At 42.9% G+C, this 22,919-nt stretch overlaps 3 protein-coding genes across 3 annotated transcripts; 2 read left to right on the top strand and 1 right to left on the bottom strand.

The window, feature by feature from the left end:
- The first annotated feature begins 104 nt into the window (after positions 1 to 104).
- On the top strand, positions 105 to 14,610 carry sipa1l3 (signal-induced proliferation-associated 1 like 3). Its single transcript, XM_079580350.1, has 20 exons — positions 105 to 1,067; positions 2,316 to 2,446; positions 3,475 to 3,663; positions 3,832 to 4,006; positions 4,092 to 4,195; positions 5,924 to 6,081; positions 6,166 to 6,748; positions 6,861 to 6,959; positions 7,032 to 7,207; positions 8,513 to 8,764; positions 9,311 to 9,487; positions 10,101 to 10,213; positions 10,382 to 10,491; positions 10,564 to 10,967; positions 11,254 to 11,433; positions 11,516 to 11,678; positions 11,749 to 12,076; positions 12,178 to 12,301; positions 12,375 to 12,456; positions 12,537 to 14,610. Exons 1-20 carry the CDS (start codon positions 119 to 121, stop codon positions 12,729 to 12,731), a joined length of 4,692 nt encoding a protein of 1,563 aa, XP_079436476.1. The 5' UTR covers positions 105 to 118; the 3' UTR covers positions 12,732 to 14,610.
- Positions 14,611 to 15,785: 1,175 nt separating this feature from the next.
- LOC306964047 (ribonucleoside-diphosphate reductase large subunit) lies at positions 15,786 to 18,490 on the bottom strand. Its single transcript, XM_079557887.1, has 3 exons — positions 16,513 to 18,490; positions 16,178 to 16,366; positions 15,786 to 16,104 (listed from the first exon to the last, which is right to left on the bottom strand). The coding sequence occupies exons 1-3, from the start codon at positions 18,472 to 18,474 to the stop codon at positions 15,913 to 15,915; spliced, it is 2,343 nt and encodes a 780-aa protein (XP_079414013.1). The 5' UTR covers positions 18,475 to 18,490; the 3' UTR covers positions 15,786 to 15,912.
- Positions 18,491 to 19,635: 1,145 nt separating this feature from the next.
- Positions 19,636 to 22,228, top strand: qpctla (glutaminyl-peptide cyclotransferase-like a). Its single transcript, XM_079561085.1, has 7 exons — positions 19,636 to 20,238; positions 20,585 to 20,731; positions 20,807 to 21,100; positions 21,237 to 21,398; positions 21,550 to 21,649; positions 21,711 to 21,827; positions 21,902 to 22,228. Exons 1-7 carry the CDS (start codon positions 20,020 to 20,022, stop codon positions 22,045 to 22,047), a joined length of 1,185 nt encoding a protein of 394 aa, XP_079417211.1. The 5' UTR covers positions 19,636 to 20,019; the 3' UTR covers positions 22,048 to 22,228.
- The last annotated feature ends 691 nt before the right edge of the window (positions 22,229 to 22,919 follow it).

Here is a 22,919-nt window from a genome sequence, read left to right as displayed (position 1 = left end):
TCAAAATGGCCGCCATAACTACAAAAGTCAGATGACTGAAAAGCATGTATACGAGTTATTGTGTTTATTCTAATTGCCACTGTTCACTCATTATTTCCAGGTGGAAGGTCGCGGGGGCATGGCGACCCTGTTCAGAGAGTACGGCAGCACGTCTTCCATTGACATTCAGGGCATTCCCGAGCAGAGTTTCTTTGACATGCTCAGCCAGTTTCACCAGGAGAGGCCTGACCAGCGCAGCTCTGCTCCCATTCGTCTCGGCGAGCTCCTGAGAGCCCCAGACTCTCCTCCTGGTGCTCCCCTGCCCTCCGCTCCCTCGCCTGTCCCAGGTGTGGACGACAGAGCGGCAGGAAGGAGAGATGGAGCTGAAAGAGTAAGGAAGAAAAGCGGTGGGACTGAATCGTCGCTGGGAACCTCCTCTTTGTTTCGTAAACTCCGGAGCTCGAGCCGAGGCGAGCTCGATGGCGGCAGAGGAGACACGGATGACGGTCGGGGTGCGCTGGATCCTGCGTACAAGCCGTGGGTGTGTCCGAAGAGCCTGGTCCACTTCGACGCTCAGAGCATTTTGTTTGATCTTCACGAGGTTGTAGCTCAGCGCGGATATGCTGCGCAGAGAAGGAACACGGCGACAGGAGCCTCTGCTGCCTCGGCTCTGACTGTGTCCAAATCTTCAGTTCCTGTTGGGAATGAGCCCATTTACTCAAGCATTGAGGATCTTCCACTCAGTGTTGACCCCAGTTTATACGGATCCTCTTTGGGTCCAGACCCTCTGGATGGGCCCACTGGAGCACATAGCCCAAGCCAGATGCTACTCTCCTGCCCACATTTTCTCAATGAGACGGGGGACTACTGGGAACGCAACATCAGCTTCCTGAGTTCGTCTTCAGAGCGAGGAGGAGACGTAGGTGTAGAGGCTTCAAGACGTTGGCTCAGGAGAAGTAATGCCAGTGTCTCAGTGTTGGAAGTGCCTATTGAACAGCAAGTAACAAGGCTTGAAAGACTAAAACTGTACTGCATCGAGCATGTAGACATGGGGGCCCGCTACTACAGAGATTACTTTCATGGAAAAGGTAACACCACATGCCATTTTGCTGCTCCTTCTATTGACCTTGCCTTTTATTGTGTCTGAGAAAATAAACCTTGTGCTTAGTTTTGTATTTTAAGACCAGCTTGTTGCAGACAGATACATAAAACTGCTCATGTGTTATCTGACAAACATCCTAATTAGCGACAACTGCAGCAGCTAAATGAGTGAAACGGGCCTGAAGTCTCTGGGATAAAGGTTATCGTTCCAAAAATAAGTTTATCTGCTCAGTCCGTTCCTGCTTAGTCACCCCCTGGAAAGCGATAGAGATTATTTGAGTGTGATGATTGAGCCCACTTGCCCGACACAAAGCCTCATTAAAAGGCTGACATTTTTGTCTAACGACATAAAAAGAACCTAAGCGGGGCTGAGCCTTCATGAGCACTTACACTGGCCTGGTTTCTTCTAGTGATAACCGCTGTGCAAAACTTGTCAGTCCAGATTTCTCTTTGGGAGACACTACAGCTGATTAGAGGGACTTGAAACAGAACTCAAAAGCTGCACAATTCTAGAGAAGTGTCTAATTGCACGTTGCTGCATTGTTAGAATACTTTCACAGGGCACATTTGAAACAGGTTCAGAAGAGACTGAATTATGAACTTCTAAACTGATGCTAGAATCACATATGTTTTTTTTTTTTACCTCTTAACCTCCACCTGAACCAGTTTGGCTTTACCCAAATCTAAAAGCTGCTTGAAAAATAAATGTCAAAATGCCAACAAAAACGGGAAGGAAATGCAACAAAAAAAGGACAAAAAAGTGACTAAAAAAGTGGCAAAAAAACTCATCCAAAAAAATTACAAAAATTCTACAAAAAAAACGCATTAAAGAAAATGACAAAACTCATCAAAAAATGACAAAAACTGAAGAAAAAAATAACAAAAACTCATTAAAGAAAATGACAAAAACTCATCAAAAAAATGGCAAAACTGAAGAAAAAAGTGAGAAAAACTGAACAAAAAAAATGACAAAAATTCTACAGAAAAATGACAAAAACTCTTTAAATAAAATACAAAAACTGAACAAAAAAGTGACAAAAACTGAAGGAAAAAGTGACAAAAACTGAACAAAAAAATGACAAAAACACAACAAAAAAGTGAAGAATTTTTTTTTTTTTAATCATAAGGCTCTTAAGGTGGGTGGCAAAGGGTCAACATCACCTTATTTTTAAAAGACAACAACTTTCCTAATTGCAAACATTAAAATTGCAGCCTTGTTTTTTTTGTCTTCCCAGAGCACTCCAACTACTTTGGGGCAGACGATAAGTTGGGCCCTGTGGCTGTGAGCATTCGTCGAGAGAAACTGGACGACACCAAAGATCTCAAAGACCAGTACCAGTACCGCCTGGTAGTAAGGACGAGTGAGGTATGTGTGTTACTCTGCACTTCAGCACACGTCTTTATTCCACGCACGCATTTGATGTAAGTGAATATTATAATCTGAATAAGAGCTACTATTGTTTGTGGTCTTCAAAAGGTGAACAGGCGCACGGTTGATGTTATCTGACAAAATGCATCCATTGATATGAATAAATAATGCAATTAATCTATTAGGTTTCAAATTATAGCAAACACGTGCGTCCTCCTATTCTGGTTGCGTTATTGTAGTTTTTCCAGCATGTTTTTGTCACTCTTTGGAAGTGTTTTTGTTGTGTTGTCACGTCTTTTTTAATTGTTTTTTTTATCACCCTTTAATCGTGTTTATGCAGCTTTTTTAATATTGTTTTAATACGACTAGATATTACTTTTATAGGGTGGCCTTTTTTACATTATCACTCTAGTACTCTTGTGCCTAAGCATTCGTAAATGCTTTAAAGTGATGTGTCGGAGCCCTCTCTTGTGATGGTGCCAGGTTGTTTTAGGAGGATTACAGAGCTGCCTGGGCCTCATCACCTTAGCTCTAGTCTAACAATGAGGCCGCTCCACTGTCTATGTACACACGGCTCCGTTAACACACACAGGGCCTGCTATTCCCACTTTGAGCCAGAGATTGAGTGTAGATTTTATTCCCTCGCATTAGACGGCAGCTCAGCCTCTCAAATATCCACCGCCAAAGTCATTTAATTCTATGCAATGTTGCTGACGCGGCAAAGGCAGCTGCCTCTTGTTACGCAGCACATCCAGCTGAGTAGTTTTGCACGGAGGCAACAGAAGTGAGCGGCGGAAATGCTTCATCTGGGTCTCTTGGGTTTCGCCTCTCTGTCCCAAACTGGGTTCCGTTATTGCGCTGTCAGCAACACTGCAACTCCCTGAGACAATAAAGTCTTCTGTGGCCGTATTGAACTTGAAAAGCGAAACATATATTTTCATTATTTTACAAAGGAATAAGCTGCTTGTTGTTTAAATTGTGTCCAATTAAAAGTGGCTAATGTAATGTTGGTGTGTATCCTGCAGCTGGTGACTCTACGGGGGTCTATTTTAGAAGATGCAGTGGCCTCGACCGCACGACACGGTGCTGTGAGGGGCCTGCCACTCAAAGAGGTCCTGGAGCAGGTCGTCCCTGAACTCAGCGTGTCCTGTTTAAGACTCTCGCTCAACACACCCAAGGCCACAGAGCAGCTCCTCAAACTCGATGAACAAGGGGTAGGCATTTTCCCACAAAACCAAACCATCTCTTTATAAAGACCGTAGTAAATACTGTAGATAATCTTTGTTAGTTTGTAAAATAGTCTCGCTGCTGGTGTGTATTACAAACATAATGGCACTGAAGTGAGTAAAAAGATATTTGCTGTAATGTTTCTGATTTTCCAGTTGAGTCAAAAGCACAAGGTCGGTGTGCTGCTGTGCCGTGCGGGCCAGAGCACAGAAGAGGAGATGTACAACAATGAGGAGGCGTCCCCCGCCTTCTCTGCATTCCTAGAGCTGCTGGGGGAGCAGGTGCTACTCAAAGGATTTACCAAATATGCTGCACAGCTTGACACAAAAAGTATGTAATAGTAACTAATAAACAAACCATTTACAAAACACTTCATGTCGAATGAAGTAACAATGTAGTTTTGGCTTCTTTCTAGCGGACTCCACTGGCACTCACTCCCTGTACACCTCCTATCAAGGCTATGAAATCATGTTTCACGTTTCTACGATGCTGCCATATATGCCCAGCAACCCACAGCAGGTAAGCGCACTTTTTTTTTTTTAATTCTGTTTTAGTTCTTTATTGCAGACACGTCCAATGCAGTATGTTAAAAAATGGTTTCCATGAGGGACAAAAAGCATTAACCTCTTAAATCACATGTGTCAAACACACCGCGTTTGATATGACTTAATGTGGCCCTTTGTAGAGCATGAATTTCTGAGTATGTAAAAAATAAATAAAGTAAGTCTCCCTTCTCTGTGCGGAGTTATGGATTTTTAAAGAAATAACCAGTTTCCTCACTCCAGCCACTAGGGGGCAGCTTAAATTAAAAAAATTAAAAAAGGAAAGAAATCCACACGTGTCCAGCAGAGGGCACTGTCATAATAAGAGCTAGGGATATAAACAGCATATTTTAACCATGTGGTAAATGGTCAGTCTGCCCCTGGGCTGCTGTGGCTACTATAGTAACTTACTGCCATAAGAGTGTGGAGTGAATGAATAACTATATGTATCACTTTCACAAACGTGTGACACAGGCTGATAAAGTGTGTGTATGTATATGTGTATGTAAGCCCCATCTAACCGAGCACATTTTCTCCAGTTCAGCTTTACCCAAATCTAAAAGCTTCTTGACTGGAGCTTACAGCCTCATTTGAAAGCTAAGACCTACAAATTTGCTAAAAATGTTGTTGTTGGGGTTTTTTTGTTTATTTTTTGGCTCTTTCGTCTTTTTTTGTTGCTATTTTGATGCTTTTTTCAAGAAGCTTTAAAGTGAATGTGGAGAAAATGTGTTTGGTTTAGGCAGGGGTTAAGAGGTTAAAAGTCTTTTAAATCAAATGTGTTAAACCTTTAATTGTCCTTAAACATTTAACTCTGTTCCATCAGACGTTAAATCTAATTGTCTCTGAAAACGACATTGCTCAAATTTGCTCCATAGTTTCAGCCAAAATTAAGGAAAAATGGCTGAAACTCAAAAGTTGTCAGTTTACTTCTTAAATATCAAAAATCTATATCAATCTATTTTGATGAATGTGCTACATATCTTCAGAAATGATAAATGCATAGATGTGTTGCTATTGTGGTATTAAAACACACACACTGCACCTTTGAGTTGTTCTTTTTTTTTTCCTTTTAATTTAATAAAGTTTTTTTTTCTTCACGTAACTGTATGTTATTTGCCCTTCACATCATCTTGTGAATTTTTTTTTTCTTTTAAGCAGTATGCTTCTTTTTTTTAACAATGTAGTTTTATTGGTAAAAATCAAGCAGCACTTCTTAACCCGAGCCTGTAGATGGCAGCATTGCCATTTGAATATTCTGATGCATTCTCCTGGTGTAAAAAGGGGACATATGGACCAAATTGATTTAACTAAATGACTAATGACTAATTTGTGGCTGAATGTCTTTTGTGGAAATCTTAATGATTAATGATAAAATTATCAAGTCATATCTTTACAACAGCTTTGATTAAATCATGCCCTCATGACTTTATGCGGTAGATTCAGAGCCCGTCTGCAGTGGAGCAGATTACATAACTGGTCCTTTCACACTTCCCTCTGCAGATGAAGAGCATTGGCACCACAGATACAGCCGGAACAGGAGCCCACTCAAAAGGGCTGCTGTCAGATGTAGCGTCTCGTAGTGAATGCATGATTTCTTTTTCCTGTTAGACTTTTCTGTCACTGAGTCAGCCACGGCTTTGATAAATAACTTTATTCACTCTAATCACAGGACTCGCAGTCATCTCATGCTTTTGTCCTTTTCCAGCTCTTGAGAAAAAGACACATTGGCAACGACATCGTGACCATAATCTTTCAAGAACCTGGAGCGTTGCCATTCACTCCTCAGAACATACGCTCACATTTCCAACACGTCTTTGTCATTGTCCGAGTGCACAATCCCTGCTCTGAACACACTTGCTACAGGTAAAGGCCGTAGTGATGCACATGTTGAATATAAACTGTTTTAGCATCACAGTAATGGAGGGGATTATGTCTTTATGCTTGCAGTGTTGCTGTGACGAGAATGAAGGACGTGCCACCTTTTGGGCCACCTGTTCCCAGTGGCATTGTGTTTCGTGACCCGGAAATCTTTCGCAACTTCTTATTAGCTAAAGTTATCAATGCAGAAAATGCGGCACATAAATCGGAAAAGTTTCACACGATGGCCACACGAACGCGCAAGGAATACCTTCGCGACTTGGCAGAAAACTATGTCAGCACCACACCTCTGGACTCTGTGGGCAAGCTGAATAACCTTATTTCTCTGGCATCTAAAAGACGCGAGCGCTCAAAGGCTCGAGAAGGGGCCGAGCTCGGGGCGGCAGGAGCCGTGGCCTGGAGAGTTCATGCGCAGGACTTTAGTGGGGGTGGGACGGAGCTGCCTTGTGCCCTGGGTGTGTCGGCTGAATATGTTCTTCTAACAGACTGCTCCACCAAAGAAGTGGTTTTCAACTGTTTCTGTGCTGATGTTATTGGCTGGACACCAGAGCGACTGGCTCTGAAGATTTTCTATGGCAGAGGAGACCACATCTCTGTGCGGGTTCCAGAGGGCTGCGCGCAGGATATTAGGGAAATCGTGCAGCGCCTAAAGGTTAGTTACAATCTAACACAAATAAAATGAGGCTATTGTTTTTCCTCTGCCATTAATTAGTGTTTGATTTGAGTTTAATATTACCTTAATAAATAAATCTGTGTTTGAGCAGTCTTTAACTGTGGGATGTGAAACTGTGGATATGACCCTGAGGAGAAATGGACTGGGACAGCTGGGCTTCCATGTGCGATTGGATGGGACAGTGGCTGAGGTACGGTGACCCTCACATGTGCCGTTTGATCCTGTCTGAGTTCATCTGTTTAAATGAGCATTTCTTCTACAGGTGGAGGAGTATGGCTTTGCCTGGCAGGCAGGACTGAGACAAGGCAGTCGCTTGGTGGAGATCTGTAAGGTTGCAGCTGTGACGTTAACACATGAGCAGATGATTGACCTCCTGAGGACCTCAGTGACCGTCAAAGTGGTCATAATCCCTCCTTATGAAGAGGGAGGGCCTCGCAGGTGGGTTCACTAACTGTGTAATTGTTGAACATTTATCATTGCTCTCTAGATCCAATGATATTATGTATTCATTATACTTTACAAACTGTTAACATTGCATTCTCACATGGCTTTATACAGGCTGAGGCTAATAACAGTTATTCTAGTTGGTCGCCCAGTCGCGTTACTGGCAGTTTAATTACAAAACGCTATGGAGACCACACACACCATGGCATTAGAGCAGAGCAACTGATCAAGTCTTGCATTTCATTCTTCTGCGTTCTGTGAGTGTGAAGAAAGCAGATTGCATCAGGTTAAGTTGTGAAATCTTCAATAAAAATGACAAATGGAGAAAGGGGAAAAGATGATGAGGCTGGTGCACAGTTATAGAGAGGAGTGCTCTGTGAGGAGGATGTGTCTGAGCACCACGAGACTGAAGCATGTGGGTGGAGGAGTGAAAGGAGTTGTTAGTGTGTTTCCTGTGCATGCTGCTTCAGTGTGTGCACTTGCACTGGATGTTTCTCCAGCATGAAGAATATGGGAAATTTCAAATGTGTCACCTCGACCAGTTTCCAGGAAGATTTAAGGAGAAGCTGTTTCTAAGGTTTGAAAACTCTGCTTTTTGTTCAGGTCATTTCGGCAGCAAGATCTGGTCTGTTCCATTTTGTCTGTGAGAACTGTGGTTTATTTTAGCTCTCATTGTCTGCGAACTTTTCATAAAGCTACTTTAGCTTGTCACTTGCCTAAAGCAATTCATTCAGAATTGAATTGTGAGGAAGATCGAACCTTTCATAAATTTAAAAAAATCATATTTTTGTCTGGGTTTTGTCTGCCTGCGCAGCGCTCCCGCTGTTTCTGTCAGCCATCTGTTTCATCCCTTTTGCCCAATGCAAATGTTCTGCTTTTGAATTTTTTAGCACAATGCTTTTCTATTTGTTCGACTGTGTGTTCATTACTAAGTCATGTAATAAGCTTTGAGCAATGCCTGCTGTTTTCATTTCATAATTAATGAGAATAAATGCCATGATATGATTATGTCATGCAGGCGGCCATGAAGAATCGCTGTAGATGTTAATGTAGTGTGAGGAAACCGTGTGGGTAAAGACTGTTTCAAACTGACATCATAGAACTCATTAGTGAATATTTAGATTATCTGCTGTGTTTTTATTTAGCTACATTGTAGATGTTTAAAGTTCAGAATAAGCAAATGTGAGGAAAAGAACACACACACATGAAACGTAATGACCATAGCTTTTGTTTTCAAGAAAAACAACTATATGACTATTACAAGAAATATTTCTAAAAACACTATCTTTGTTTCCTCAGGGGCTGCACTGAGGAGTATGAGATAAAGACGATGGAACAGAAACCAGAGCCTGAGCCCCTGGCAGCAGGGTACCGCCCCTCCCCTCGCCCCATGTGGAGATGGGACAGCCCGCCCGTCCCCACCGGTTTCCAAAGCACACCCAATCCACAACGCTGGACACCCATGGGCCCCCCACCTCCTCCGTTACCACGGCAACACAAAGCGATAATACCTGTCCCATATAGGGAGCCTCAGCACAGCAATCTTAAAAGGTAACATCATTAGATATTTAGCTCCCCAAAGGCTCTATTTCATTTTCTCTTTTTTTACACCAAATTGTTTAGCCGTGAACACACTGGTATTAAAGTATTATGAGTTGGAAAATTCTAAATATCGTCTTGGCTTCAAAGTGTGTGCAAGTTGTTCTCTGCTCAAGCCTCTATAGTTAGCATGCTCTGCCATTTTTATCCTGTGCTCGTCTCACAAGAGGAAAAAGGTTCTAACTCGTGGGCGGCAGGGTAGCGCTTTTGCTTCACAGTTAGAAGGTCCCAGGTTCGATTCCCACCTGGACGGGGCCTTTCTGTGTGGAGTTTGCATGTTCTCCCTGTGTCTGTTGTCCTCCGGGTGCTTCCGGTTTCCCCTATCACTAAAAACATGTACAGGATGAATGTGAGTGTGGGACAATCCGGAGTGGCGTGGTTACATGCATGAGTCCCATATATGTTCATTAACATGCACTGTCCCGACCAAATAAACAAATAAATAAAATCATATAATTGATTATATTCGGCTAAACATCGGTGTGCTTGTTTCCCCAGGCCAGTGAGCTATCCCGAAAATCACTACAGCCTGTCACCAGTAGGAGGCGACAGGATGCTGCCCTACAGAAATCCTTCAGCCAGTTTTTCTTCACCCTCCCCTGGGCTGGTGGCCTCAATAGGACACCCGGGCATCACACCTGGGCCGTTTGTGCGATACAAACCTTCACCGGACAGGTACGTGCACAGACGATCACAGTGACCCATGACATTATACGACTATGAAAGTGAGGTCACAAACGTAAAAACATTAACAGTGATTAAAGATGTAGAGACACGAATAAATAAAGAAATATGTTCTATCTTTAAATAAAACGAATCATACAACAGTCGGTATTTGAAGCATCATTGTGAATTTGTTTGTTGTGTGGGTGACAGTCTGAAGCTTTTATTCAACCTGTTTTAATCTGGAGGATTCACACAAGACACAAAGATACTTCTATATCCACTTTTAACTACAACCCAAAATGCATGTTATGCTTGGATACAATACGCATACAGTTTGTGTGTTCATCCTTATTTATCCTTGTTATATATTTCTCTGTTATGTTGATCATATTGTGTCATGTATTGATGTTGTACACTTCTGTATCATGGGCATTGAATACTACGGAACTTACTATTCAAAAACATCTCACCCGCACAAATTACTGTTGTTTTTATTTTTTAATATATCCGTGGATCAGTGTAGAATTCTCCTGAAAATATCTGCCACATTACGATTTCTCTTAAACCCAATGAAACCACTTTTTATACACATGTTTTACTGATATAAAACGTTTCTCATCAGGTTTGGAACAGTGCCTCGGGCCTTGCCTTTTGAGCCCCATTTTAGCGTGGACATCAACTCCAGCGAGTCGGGCTTCACCAGTCAGGAGAGCACCATGGAGCGCTGCAAAACAGGTGCATGTTGTTAATTTTGGTGATACTGTACTGACTTTTCGGGTGTAATTGTATGTGTTTTGTTGGTGGGGGACGCCAGGGTTGAAATGTGCCATAAGTATTTAATCCTCTTTGCCAACTGCGGAGGTTTGGTGTAATTTGCTTTAATCCTGTGTGTTTTCTATATAGAGCCTCTCTGGCATGTCCCCTCCTCTTCGTCCCGTGGACAGGCCGGTGCGGGGCAGAGGAGGCTGAGGCAGGACGCTGCTGCGAAAGACTCTCCCAACAGACATTCAAAGGTCGGCATTGGCTCAAACCCCCGACTCGAGCTATGTTGATTTGACTCTTGACGTGGTTTGCTTGTTTTGCAGGGGGAGATCCAGTACTCCAGCCACTCCAGCAGCAACACTCTGTCCAGCAACGCCTCCAGCAACCACAGTGACGAGCGCTGGTTTGACGGAGCAGGCGTCGGCGAGAGAGGCGGGGATCCATCGGAGACCGACCCCGACCTAAACAAGGGAGGCTCCAACGACAGTGGTATCGACGCCTCCACTCACTACAACAACAGTCACCCACCGAAAGCCATGTACTGCCCAGCCACCTACAGCGCCATCCCGGAGCTCTCAACGGGACGGGGCAGCGGCTCGGGGGAGGCCAAAAGGAGGGAGTCGTCGCCCATCATCCCAGCAATGGCCAATCAGAGCAAAGGTTATCGCACAAGAACCTTCCCACCTCCTGGCTCAAGTGCTGAGAAAATAGGCGGATATAAACCAAGGTAATTCAATATTTGCAAAATGATCGTCTACATATGAATCATTGTTAAAGGGGTGTTATTGCTGTTGCATAATCCTGATGTATCCATGTAGGATACATGAGAGATTAAAGCCACTTAATCCTTCTACTGATGATCAAGGGAGATCCTGGGCTGCTGTACTCACTGCTTTATATCAGCCTTAGTGTTTTGTGAAAAGACCTGTATATCACAGTGTACTCGAGCAGACGTTTATGCCATTGTAGTAACTGTAATCCCTTTGAGGTGAACATCTGTCTTTTCTCATTAGGGCCTACACACCTCAGGGCTACAAGACTCCGACAGCAGAGAAAACACGGCCAGCGCGAGCTGCTACAACAACACCAACTTCAGCTCAACACAACTCTCTGTCTAGTTCTGCCCCAAAATCTTCTTACATGAAGAATAGGCCGACCACTTGGCAGGTGGAGGAAACCACTGCTGACAAAAAGTAATGTATTTGGAACCTAAAGTTTCTCCTCATGTGCCAAAAAGGGACTTGATATTCATTTGAATTTCCTCTTTGTCTCCAGGCAAGTGGACTTGAACTCAAAGAATGTGTTTGGACAGCCGCGACTGCGTGCTTCACTGAGGGATCTGCGATCTCCAAGGCGAACATATAAGAGCACAATAGAAGATGACTTGAAGAAACTGATTATAATGGACAACCCTGGAGAAATTGCAGAGAGAGAAGCTGTGAGCATCACAAACAGGCAGCATATAACGTAGCTTTAACAGAAAAACTCATACCTGCTTTGTGTCATAGTCTCCCAGATGTACACTGCAGCGCACCTTTTCGGATGAGTCGCTGTGCAGTGGACGACGAGATGCGAGCTTTGCCAACTCTGAGAACCAGACCACCCCGAGTGATGTGCTCTTCACCTGTACACTGCCCACCCGCAAACCATCCACCTCCAACAGCCACTCCAGCCAGGGCAAGAAGGTTCCACTGTCGGCGTCAGAGCTCTCGCTCACTGAAGTGAGAGATAAGGTTCCTCCTCTGAGAAGGTTAGACCCTGGACTGATGCCTCTGCCCGACACGGCCTCTGGGCTCGAGTGGTCCAGCCTGGTTAATGCTGCTAAAGCCTATGAAGGTAAGTGTGTGATACTTAACTGTAGTGTTTCTGCTGTCCACTGTGTGACACTAAAGAGCACAGAGCACTTAAATATTCTAAAGTAAATGTTTGTGTTGCAGCACAAAGAGCTGTGTCTCTGTTTTCACTGAATGAACCTTTGGTTGGTCCAGACTTGAGACCAGCCAGTAGTCCAGTCCAGTTTCAGACTCCTCAAACGCCGCGGACAACTCCAACATTTAGTGGGTGAGTGTCGCCTTCCTTTGTTAGAAACTGTTTTTGGAGTCTCAGTGATGTAACACAAACTCTGTGTCACCAGAGACGAGCCACAAAATGATTTGTCTGGACGACTTAACCACCTGGAGGTGATGCTGAAACAACTCAACAATGATTTGGAGAGGGTAAAATTGTCTTGACTTAAAGGAAGGTCAAACTTTAAAATGTAACTTATCATACTGACGCCACTAACATTGCGCTGCAGGAGAAGAAGGATAAAGTTGTGCTGCTTGCGGAGATGGCCAATCTGAGAGAAAACAACCAGCGACTGCAAGAGGAAAGTCACACGGCCAGTGAGCAGCTGCGACACTTCAGCTTGCTTTTTACAAACATCAATAAGACGGGATGCGAGCATGAAGGGCACACTGTAAACCATGAAACGGACACACAAAGGGAGTGAAGTGCAGCACAGAGGAACGAGCTGAATATTTGGGACAAGACGAGCGCAATATAATGCGGTTTCCCTCTTTTAGCCCATGATGCTTTGCACAGCTGCGGTGGCAAAGTTGAAGTAATGTCACCACTGTCAGATTTGACTGGACTGCCTTAAAGATCCTCAAAGAGACCATCTGTGCAGTGTCTCAGTTCTCTGACTCTGAGCCACTTTATATAATCTTTTTTTTCTTTTTTTTTTTACAAAAACTCAAGTCTTAGAAAACAAAGCTATGCCACATGGACACAATGAAAATTTCAACCATAAACACTACGTTTCCTGGAGAGGCCTAATACTGTTGCAGCAAATCAGCCAAAAACAAAACACTTCTTTGCAAACTGCATCCCCCACAATGCACTAGAGCAGCCATTCCCAAAGTCTGGAGCGTCTCAGCCCCTTATCGTCGCCAGGGATGCCCCCCAATAATAATAATTCCCTGTATTCCCTGTATTTGTAATGTTTTACAGCCTAAATTACATTTAAAGGAACAGACAGCAGTGACTTTGGGCTAAAAACTGATTTAAGGTGGTAACATTTTACAAATAACACATACATTTGTTTTCAAACTTTTTTCAGTGTTTTGTTTTGGAGACGAGCCTCAGTGCAGTGCCTCTGATGCCCCACTTTGGGAACCACTGCACTAGAGGGTTTCAAAGTACTACAGACTGCATACTGTAGATAATGTGACTGTGTGGTACGACTGGAAATAACCGATGTTTAAAATGTCCCAGTGTTGTTCATGTAAGACTGCGGGTACTCAGAAGCAGTACTGCACAAGTCGTTTGTGCACTTTCCCATTGCGTGACTGTGAGGTGGACTGTTGAGTGGATAGAGTTTGTTTGAGAATATACAAAATCTTGCTGTAAAACGAATCTGATAAGGCCACGGCATTTTTGTTTGTTTACATGGATGGGAGTGGTCCAATGATGTGAAATCAAGCCATGAGTGTGTACAGGAAAATGCTGTATTTTCATACATCAATCGAAGCGTCTCTTAATTAGTTTACCATTTTTACTCTAAACCCGTCAACACTGAAGCTTTTATCATTCGAGTTTGTGTGCCGAAACAGAACTATTTATATTCAAGCTTGCCTAATTATATTGTGTATAAAATCTATTTTTAATACTGTGTTTCTTTTGAATGCTGGTGGTGACTGGATATTTGATGCACAGATGAATCTCACAGCTGTACTTCCTTAGATATCATTAATAATTGTACTGACCTTTGCCTTGTCCTAACCTGTGGAGCACATCATAACTCCATGGTCTTAATGGAACGGTTTCATTCGAGCTTTCCAATTCACTCAGGTTCCTCGGGATAAGCTGTCAATGATACAAATGTGACTTTTTTTGGTATAAGAGGGAACAAGTGCTATCAGACTGAGAGAAAGCTGGACCTAGAACTGCCAACACCACTTCCTCTCATAAATCATCTCAGTAACAGCACATCAACAAACACGCCTCAAGAAACCTGGTCTAACCTAAATGCCCTTCTGTCCCGGAGCTTCAAACTATCATTTTTCTCCCCACACACACACCTCGTAGATGTAATATAGGTTTAAGTTTTGGTGTTGCTCGTGTCAACGAGGCAAGTTTATTCATTTGTTATATTTATGACGTACACAATGACTCGTTTTTAAACAAATCAATAATGCATTGTGGTTAATGGTATTGTTAAGAGTAGGATGTTTATAGCTGGTAAATATTTTGATAATTTATTTTAACCTGTTGGACATTGTTGCAAAAAAAATTAGTGAAGAGGGTACTGTTATTCTTCGCTGTTAATTTTGCTGAGCTCTATAAATGTTATTGACTGCATTTTGTATGGGACGCAGTGAGAAACTATTTGGGTTGTAATAAGTGTACATGTAAACTGTAAATTATGTTTTCTATTTTATAAAAATTAACTTGGAAGACTGTTTTATGTGTTGTTCCTGGAAACTTGTCAGTGAATAAACATTTCATCCAGGGGTCTACGCTTAAAATCTACAAGTTGCAAATCATTGCATATTAGAATAATGGCCCAAGTCAAATTTTGATTCTTTCAGCAAAATGGGAAAACATTTTAGTCATAACAAGCTTTCTGACTGGCTGAAGACGCGCCAATGACGGATCCAGCAGCGTCTGGAGCATAGAAATGAAATCACATCTGATAAAAGTGACATTAGGCCATTATTTTACATATATTACAAACAATGAGATCCTTAACTTTCCTAACATATTTGTAGCATCCCACTTGTGCACAAGGAAAGGTTTATAGGCACATTTCACAACTTGCAGGATCAGTTTTCAGGGTCACTTTCACAGAAATGCCAGAACTAACTGACAAGTTCATGAAATTGATACAAGTTTTAGAAGTAGATGTAGGTTTTACCCTAAATATCGGAGTTTACAATATACTAAAGGAGGACAACACACATAATACTAGGTATAGTTCCCCTAGAACACCATTGCGAGCAAATGAATGTGATATTCATTATGCTGTGTTTGTCTGAGTGTCATGGGTCTCTGGGTAGCTTCAGCATAGTCTTTGACATCTTTAATGGCATGGATGTTTTCCTAATCCAAAACATACTTTTCCTACAGGCACATTTTTGGGTGATTTTTACCCAGTAATTCTAATAAAAGGTAAAGGTTTTGGGGGATTCTACCCAGGGTTACAGCCTTCACCAGGGAATGGGTGGACCAAAAACCCAAGTTCCATCTTAATTTTTTTTAGGAATGTTTTGTTCCCAAATTCCTAATTTTCCAGTAATTTTGGATCATTTTCATATGGTCCACTCATGATGCTTTTCTTTCAAGTTATTAGACATGACAGTTTAAAAGAGCAAATTTGTCATGTTTTCATATATTTTGATGGCAAGTACTTTATATCATGATTCATGTGCATCATCTCAGGTAAAAATCACCCAGCGTTAGTGCTGGTGCTCTAGGGTTAAATTGAACCATACAAGTTTAGTGTGCATACCTAATTTAGTGTATGTAGTAAGTCAGACAAAGTGCATATAAAAACTTTATTGGCAGTTTACAATATATTCACAAATACATTTTGATAATTGCTAAAAATGATTTCACAAACTGTAAATTTAAGTGCATGTAGTAAGTTTTGAACAGCAAATGCAGTGAACATTTGGGGCACGCTGGTGAGGTTAAGACCCACACATGAGGCACTCGTCCTTATTCTCCAGAGAACACACCATGGCTGCAGTGTTGAGATCCTTGATCTCCTGCTCGGATGGTTTGGTGGGCTGAGCTTCCTTCAGTTTCTCCTTGTTCAGTGTGAACTGGATGGGCTGAGCTGCCGGCTTGGTTCGCAGATAGTACATTCCCGTCTTCAAACCCTGAAAGTAAGAAGGCCGTTATGTAAACAATCTTTTTAATACTTTGCACATCACCGCAGCTAGGGCAACTTACCTGTTTCCAGCCATAGAAGTGCATGCTGGTCAATTTGCCATAGTTTGGCTCAGCAATGTGGATATTTAGGGACTGACTTTGGTCGATGTAAGCACCACGGTCAGCAGCCATCTTAAGCACAGTCTTTTGAGAGATTTCCCAAACTGTTTTGTACAGCTCCTTCAAGTCATCTGGGATCTCAGCGATGTCCTGTTGTGAAAGAGTGCATTTCGTTACTTATTAAGATTTTAATCATAGAGAATGGTCTTCATTTAATCTCTTATGGCCGCCCACTACAATGCACAATGGTTAAACTTTTACTACAGTTTACAGTTATCATCCTAAGCAAATATTACCTGAATGGATCCATTGTGAGAAATGAGCTTATTCTTCATCTCCTCGTTCCAAAGGCCTCTCTCAGTCATGTCTTTGAGCAGGTGGGGGTTCACGATCTGAAACTCCCCAGACAGGACTCGGCGGGTGTAGATATTGCTGGTGTAGGCTTCAATGGACTCGTTGTTGCCGAGGATTTGCGCAGTGGAGGCTGTGGGCATTGGGGCCAACAAGAGGCTGTTCCTCACACCATGTTTGGCGATTTTTTCTTTGAGCAGTTTCCAGTCACAGAGGTCAGTGGGCACCTTTTCCCACATGTCATACTGGAGAATGCCCCTGCTCACTGGAGACCCTGGGTATGTCTCGTAGGGCCCATACTTTTCTGCCAACTCACAACTGGCCTCCAAAGCAGCGTAGTAGATGGTCTCAAAGATCTGGATGTTGAGCAGCTGGGCTTCAGGGCTTTCAAACGGGTAACGCATGAGGATGAAGGCGTCAGCCAGACCCTGGACACCAATGCCAATAGGTCTGTGGCGCTTGTTTGACTTCTCTGCCTCCGGAACTGGGTAGTAGTTGATTTCAATGATCTTGTTAAGATTTCTCACAATTACTTTAGTGACTGAGGCCAGCTTGGAGAAGTCGAAAGTCCGTTCTGATGTGACATACATGTTGAGGGCAATAGAGGCCAGGTTGCACACAGCTACCTCATCTTCGCTTGTATACTCTACAATCTCAGTGCACAGGTTACTGCTTTTGATGGTGCCCAAATTCTGTTGGTTGCTCTTCCTGTTGCAGGCATCTTTGTACAGCATGTAAGGCGTTCCCGTTTCTGTCTGAGACTCAATGATGGCGTGCCACAGTTGCTGAGCCTTAACAACTCTCTTCACTCTGCCCTCCTGCTCGTATTGTGTGTACAGTTTCTCAAACTCCTCGCCCCAACACTCATCCAACCCGGGGCACTCGCTGGGGCACATCAGGGACCAGTCCTGGTTGCTCTCGACTCTCTTCATGAAGAGATCTGGGATCCACAGGGCATAGAAGAGGTCTCGTGCTCTCTGCTCCTCCTTGCCCGTGTTCTTCTTCAGCTCAAGGAAGTCAAACACGTCGAAGTGCCATGGCTCTAGGTACATGGCAAAAGCCCCAGGTCGTTTATTGCCCCCTTGATCGACATAACGTGCTGTATTGTTATACACCCTTAGCATTGGAACAAGGCCATTGGAGTTACCATTAGTTCCAGCAATGTAGCTTCCTGTTGATCTAATGCAGCTAACGGCTACACCAATTCCTCCTGCAGATTTAGAAATGAGTGCGCATTGTTTGAGTGTGTCATAGATCCCGTCAATGCTGTCATCCTTCATGGCAAGCAGGAAGCAGCTGGACAATTGTGGTCTGTTGGTGCCAGCATTAAACAGCGTGGGAGACGCATGGGTGAACCACTTCTCTGAGAGCAGGTTGTAGGTCTCGATGGCTGCATCGATATCGGTTTTATGGATTCCGACGGACACTCTCATGAGCATGTGCTGAGGGCGCTCAGCCACTTTACCATTGATCTTCAGCAGGTAGGAGCGCTCTAGAGTCTTGAAGCCAAAGAAATTGTAGGAGAAATCCCTATCAAAGATAATGGCAGAGTTAAGGCGGTCTTTGTTTGCAGTGACAATATCTAGAGTCTCATTAGAGATCATGGGAGAGTGGCGCTTATTTAAAGGGTTAATGTAGTTGTACAGATCCTCCATGACATCACTGAACACCTTCTTCGTCTCTTTATGCAGGTTAGACACAGCAATGCGCGCGGCCAGGATGGCATAATCTGGGTGCTTTGTGGTCAGCGTGGCAGCGATCTCTGCTGCCAGGGTGTCCAGCTCCACAGTGGTCACGCCGCTGTACAGACCCTGGATCACCTTCATCGTTATTTGAGCTGGGTCCACAAACTCTGCATTGAGCCCATAGCACAGCTTCTGGATTCGAGATGTGATTTTGTCAAACATGACGCGCTCCTGGCGCCCATCTGAAAAGACAAAGAAGTGACATCCATAGTTGTTAATTACAATTAGTGGGGTTTGCGTTACATACTGTGCAACACAAAAGGGCACACCAGATGTACACTCTGGAGTCTTAGAGGAAGTGGACATGAATGGCTTACATAAAATTGATTATAATCATCTATTATTGTTCTGTTGAAATGTTTATATTTAGATACTTAATGAATGTAATGCTATATTTTTGATCACAACAGACAAATAGCCAGAACTCAAAGAACCCACGACCAAACTGCAGGCCTAATGGCTGCCGGATTTCTATTTAGGCGCCAATCAGTAAGTGCGTTGCTCATCAATCCACATCTTTGCCAAGACTTCGGTAAACGACGTACCTTCCCAGCATTATGCATCATAGTTGAGTTAACATAGGATTTAGTGCTAACAACAAACAACTTGTTTTTCCCACACTCTCCACTTGTCCTGCCCATCTGATCATTTGCTAACCTAAACTTGGTGAAACAAGTAACAAACTAGCATGAGCTAAAGCTGAGACGATTGTTAAAAGACAGAGGAATGCGGATGCTAATCGAGGAGAAACGAGTACAAAACCAACCTCGCTTGATGACGTGCATGATGATGTTCACGGTGATGCAGCTCGTCCTCAGCTACAAAGTGTAATGTTGTAAATCTGTGTGTGAGACCGTCGCGAGCAGGAGAAAGCGCGAATGAGTCCCAAAAACCCGCTCACACGGTATTTGTACGAGTGGGAAACTGTTGTGAAACCGTAATAGACGGATCTTTTGACCAATCCGTGTGTGGGAAATGCGGGACAGCAAAAAATAGGCCAATAATAAGCGCGATAATACGTTGCTCCAGACCGTTTCCGTTTCCGCCGGAAATGACGTCACAGAGTGGTGGCGGGGCGCAGAGCGCGCGAGTCTGCCAGGAGTGGGTTATCTTTGTTTTTGTTTTGTTTTTTATATAAGGTATATGTTAACAAATGGTAATGTATTCATGTCCAGATCAAATTAGAGAGAGATCATTTAAAACACTTACCTCACTTACCTTATTGGGAACATATGAAGTCACTTTTCTATTTATCGGCAGCAAAATAACTCCTCTCTGGCCCGTTCTGTCTGAGATCTGTCCTTAGACCATAATAACTGCAGTTGGTTTGAGTGTTGTCTGTGGCTACAGCAGAAAATAATACTATACTCTTGTCCTCGCGGCTGTCGTTTGGACTCCGCGGCTGTAGGTAGCAGTAAAACCCTGTGAAAGCTTTTTACCAACAACAGAAATGCAGAAATATTTTGGCCCCATTCAGTTTTAAACGGAATCGTTGTTCTTTGAAAACTTGTGTTCAAGCATATCAACAACATGGCACTGGCTGCTGCTCGAGGAAGAACTTGTCGGAGAGAAGTAATGCAATGAATTACAGACGCTATTTTTACATGTTATTACACTGTAATGTTACTTTGGGCACGTAAAGCACAGCTTTATCGATATCCCGACTTCCTGCACCGCTGTCTCATTGGGACACGTAGCAAATAGAAGATGTCCCGGCACAGCCGGCGGTACAAGACTCCTCCGCAGGGCAATGGCAGTGCCTCTGTCCCCGGCTGTGACCGGGTATGGATGCCACGAGCCCGCGTTCTCTTGCTGTGTCTCTTTGGGGTCCTGGTGCTGGCCATGGTCCTGGGCTTTTACTTGTCCAACGACACTGATGGGAACTCCGTGAACCACTTTCAAGAGGCAAGCTGGACCAGAGACAGAGTATGTATGCACGAGTTTGCTTGTTTTTGGTATATACTTGCTACATGTATGTAAGTAGGCCGACTTCACATACATTTACAATTTGATCATTATCAAACTTTATTGCAGACACGAGGTCCAATTAAAAACAACAACAACAACAACAAATTACGCACACAAAAGAGCTCATAAGAATAATCATATTCTCACAGTTATTGAGCATTAAATTTCTCAAATCTTTACAGAATTCTTGGACAGTCATTGAATACCACATTAACTTTCCACATGTTTGTACTGTAACAACATGCTGCTAGTGTGATCCTTTGTGTATAATCAACATTTTTGTTGCCTTCTATATTATTTACAGCTGAGTCACAAAGCTACTAAGTGCTCTACTGCTCAGATTAGACACTTGGCGTCTCAAGTCAATGGGAAGCGTTTGTGGGAGACCTATTTGAGGCCTATTCTCATAGAAAGACTTCCTGGGACACCAGGCAGCCTCATGGTGCAGCAGGTGTGTGTGTATTTTACTATCCTCTTAACAAGTACACACTCCATGTATTAATTGCATTAATTGGTTTCTTTCCAGCATATCACCTCCACACTGTCTTCACTGTCTGCAGGCTGGAACATAGACTTAGACTCCTTCCAGTCTCCTACCCCTCGTGGCCAGGTGACCTTCACCAACATCGTGGCCACACTGGATCCTGTGGCACCTCGCAGACTGCTCCTTGCCTGCCACCATGACTCTAAGTCCCTTCCTTCAGACCCCCAAGCCCCAAATAAGGTGTTTCTAGGAGCCAGTGATTCAGCCATACCCTGCGCCATGATCCTGGAGCTTGCAACTTTGTTGGATTTGCAACTTAAAGCATTTAAAGAGCAGGTGATTGTGTGCATGTGTGGATACATTTTCATTGTATCTTAAATTGTTTCAATTATGTGGGAGAATGTACATTTCTATTAAAGCCACAATATTTTAAAAGTCTATGTACATTTTCTTTCTAATTTTGCTACTACAGAAACTCCCAGTAACTCTGCAGCTGATATTTTTTGATGGCGAAGAGTCATTTGAAGAATGGACTGATAAAGATTCACTGTATGGTTCTCGTCACTTGGCTGAACTTATGGCCTCTTCAGCTCACCCTCTGGGCACCGCGCACACCACTATGCTCCAGGCTGTGGTAGGAAATACCTTCTTATTCATTCAGGTTTACGTATCTAACAATAATAATGAAGAAGCAACTCATGAAAACAACTATGGAAAATGTCTTGTGAAATATAAAAAACAAATGTAATCTTTATTCTAATGATAATTGTGACCTTTTGTACTAGGATCTTTTTGTCCTTCTGGATCTCCTTGGTGGCGCAGATCCCCTCATCGTAAATCACTTTGATAACACGGCACGCTGGTTTGATCGTCTCATTACAGCAGGTACAAAGTGTTCAGGATCTTTGAGAAATGTCACACACTGATATTTACGTGTATATTGTAGAAAAGAGACTCCATCGACTAGGTCTGCTGGCATCACACCCTTCTGAGCAGACTTACTTCAGGAAAGATGTGTATCTGGGACCTGTTCAAGATGATCATATCCCTTTTCTGCACAGAGGTCAGTATTGATTTGAAAACATATCTTCAGTGTGATACAATAAAGGCCTCAGACTGATGTCGTAATGTACTCAGGGGTTCCTGTGCTGCACATCATTGCCACACCTTTCCCCAGGTTTTGGCACACACTGGATGACACTGAGGAGAACATGCATCGTCCTACTGTAGAAAACCTCACCAAAATTCTGGCCATCTTCTTGACAGAATATTTAGGATTGTGATGACATTTTCCTGAAGTTGGCAATACTGTGACTTTCTTGGAAAAAGTACCGTAATGTTACCAAACTTAACCAAAGACCAATGACTGTTTTGCCGCAAGTGATTTTGTATGAGCATCGTGCGTTTTATAACTTATACATTAAGAATCTCAAGTACGGTAACAAGACGGTCATTGTCAAGCTCATTGTTGTTACGGTTCCAGGGTCCTAAAAATCGTGAAAAAATGTATTAAAGAAAAATGAAAAAAACTGTGGATTTACATTTTTCTTCTTTAGATAAATGTTTTGTTAAAGGTGCTCTATGCAACTTTTTATGTAAAACAAAAAAAAGTTGACATTTGTGCATAATTTACATTTCAGATGCTCGGGATGCTCGGGTGGTTAGCACAGCGCCTTTACTTACCATCCTGATGGCCTGTAGGACCCTGCAGGAGCAATAGTTTTTTAGGTTTTCACGGCTGATTGAACCGTATCCATGGTTACATATACATCCCATTCCAAAAAAATCAGAAATTCATAAGATGTATCCTGAAGCATCATAGTATCCACTGTGATGTAAAGTAAAGGTGCTTAGCTAACCACGCATACAGCCGCTGAAAGGTCAAATACGCACTAATATATATATTTTTTTAAATTCCATAAAAAGTTGCATATTGCACCTTTAATATACTGTACACTACAACAAACACCACCTGTCCAAATATAATTATCTCCAACTCAGATGCTGAAACATATTAATACTATACATTAATAATAATAATGCATTGGTTTTATATAGCGCTTTTCTGGACACTCAAAGACGCTTTACATGGCATTATTCACACCTGCCCTGGGGTAGACTGACGGAAGCGAGGCAACCAGTCTACGCCATCGAC

Source organism: Gobius niger (genome assembly GCF_951799975.1).
Source record: "Gobius niger genome assembly, chromosome: 1".
NCBI classification, from domain to species: domain Eukaryota; kingdom Metazoa; phylum Chordata; class Actinopteri; order Gobiiformes; family Gobiidae; genus Gobius; species Gobius niger.
This window is presented reverse-complemented; position numbering and strand designations above follow the sequence as displayed.